General features: G+C 33.9%; 1 protein-coding gene across 1 annotated transcript; it reads left to right on the top strand.

Moving 5' to 3' along the window:
• The first annotated feature begins 227 nt into the window (after positions 1–227).
• On the top strand, positions 228–1,820 carry LOC111483310 (2-iminobutanoate/2-iminopropanoate deaminase-like). The gene is made up of 6 exons (XM_023129500.1): positions 228–440; positions 744–856; positions 1,030–1,074; positions 1,176–1,249; positions 1,357–1,406; positions 1,488–1,820. The coding sequence occupies exons 1-6, from the start codon at positions 263–265 to the stop codon at positions 1,583–1,585; spliced, it is 558 nt and encodes a 185-aa protein (XP_022985268.1). The 5' UTR covers positions 228–262; the 3' UTR covers positions 1,586–1,820.
• The last annotated feature ends 288 nt before the right edge of the window (positions 1,821–2,108 follow it).

The following is a 2,108-nucleotide window of genomic DNA, read 5'->3' as shown; positions in this document are numbered from 1 at the left end:
AGATTCTTTCTTATCTTGATTTTGAATGAAATGAAGAATGGTTCCTCCCCACGTTTCAGTATTTTTAATCTTTAAATATAAAAAATTCCAAATTAAATAAATAATTTTAATTTTGGGGTGGTGATACAATAATGCAAAAGTATAGGGACTCCAAAACAAAATGCAAATTATTGGAGTGGTCCTCCTCAACCTCCATAAAAGGGTGCGTAAATGAAAGCTCCGATCTCATCCACTCACCCATTGCCAATTAAACTGTAGACGTATGGCTTACTGCACGGCTCACACCTTCCAAATTCCGGCCTCCAACGTCATTTCACGGCCACGCACTGTCACTCCCTCTGTCGGCGCCGCCGTGTCCTTGTGGCGCCGCCCTTCATCTATTCCATCTATTTCAAACCGCAACATGTCCTTCAAATGCCACGCCATTTCCAAGTGTGATGGTACTCCGCTCTCACTTACATCAATTATGTTTTTAAAATTAGATTAGAGATATATAATATTTTTTAATACAATTGTCCTTGCAACTCTAATTTTGCAATTTCTAGTTTGTTTCTAAAAGCTTTGAATCTCATTTCAACACTTAAACACAAATGTTACCATTCCTAAATCTATGTCTAATGTTCAATTTGAGGATAAAAATTCATCAATATAATAAATTTAAAATTTAAGAGTAACCATTGGTTTTTACCTCATAAACATTTTTCCATTATAATATCAACGGGCATCAGCGTTTTCTATGACAGATATCACAACTATTGAAACTAATGAGGCTCCAGAAGCATTAGGGCCATATTCTCAAGGCATCATAGCCAACAACTTTATATTTGTGTCTGGCTCCCTAGGTCTGATTCCCGAGGTAGTTTCATCACATTATGATTTTATTTATTGTTACGTTCTACTTTACATGTAGATTATGTGAATTTTTTAAAGGCCTACATGTGTTTGTAGATTCGTAGTTTTGAATTTTGTGTACGTGTATGCACTTTCTATGAGGTCTAATTGAGTGTGTATGTTTATGATTTAATACAGACAGGAGAATTAATTTCCGATCATGTTGGAGAGCAAGCCGAGCAGGTATTATTCATTTATTTTTTTCATTGGATGTTGTTGTGGTTTGTAGACCCAAAAGTTTTATAAAAAAAATGTTTGAAAATGAAATGAATATGATTACGCAGGCCCTCAAAAATATTGGTGCAATATTGAAAGCTGGAGGTGCGGACTATAATAGAGTGGTTAAGACAACTATTATGTATGAAATCCTTTTTCGGATATTTTGACGTTTTTTTTTTTTTGGAAAATGGTCGTTTTTTTCTTTTGTCTTCAGACCTACATTTTTACAACAATTCTTTGTTGCAGGCTGGCTGATGTAGCTGACTTTGCATTAGTGAATCAAATTTATGCTCGATGTAAATTCTTTTCTTTCATTTTCTTGTAATTTTTTTAGCGAAGAAAATGAAATTGAGAGGCGTTTTTGGTCATTTTTACAGACTTTTCCGAGTACCCTGCTCCAGCTCGGTCAACATTTCAGGCTGGAGCATTGCCCAAAAATGCCAAGATCGAAATCGATGCAATAGCTGTGGTTTAAACTGTAGCACCTCGATGTGACATGAGCATGCGAGGAGTTCTCAAGTATCTGATATATTAGTATGGTTGTAAATTTAATAAGTTGGAGATGGCTAATAAATACAGGAAGATCCCAAATTAGATGAGGGTTTCTTGCTAGTTGTTACCAACATTATTGTAATAATTTTATTGTTGCCTTGTTTTATGTGGGGCCTTTCTCATGCTACCATGGTTACTTCTGCAAATTTTCTGGTTAATTTATTTATTTTGTTTTTATTTCGTTCTAATTATACTAAAGTTATCGAATAATTTGACACTCGAACAAATTATAAGTTGAATACTGCTCTTTGTGCGAAACACTCGTACTCTTACAATAGAATACTACTTGATAGAATACTACTACACTTTACTTCACTTGAGATTTATTGGAAGAGAACTTTAGTAGAGTGGACGGAATTTATTTATTCGTACCGTATATAATCCTTTATTCCTAAAATATCTAAATCATTTTACTAAAATAAGGAGTAATCTTTATTTCTAAAATA

Source organism: Cucurbita maxima, unplaced genomic scaffold (genome assembly GCF_002738345.1).
Source record: "Cucurbita maxima cultivar Rimu unplaced genomic scaffold, Cmax_1.0 Cma_Scf00008, whole genome shotgun sequence".
NCBI lineage: Eukaryota > Viridiplantae > Streptophyta > Magnoliopsida > Cucurbitales > Cucurbitaceae > Cucurbita > Cucurbita maxima.
Note: the sequence above shows the minus strand (reverse complement) of the source record. Positions and strands in the feature narration are given on the sequence as shown.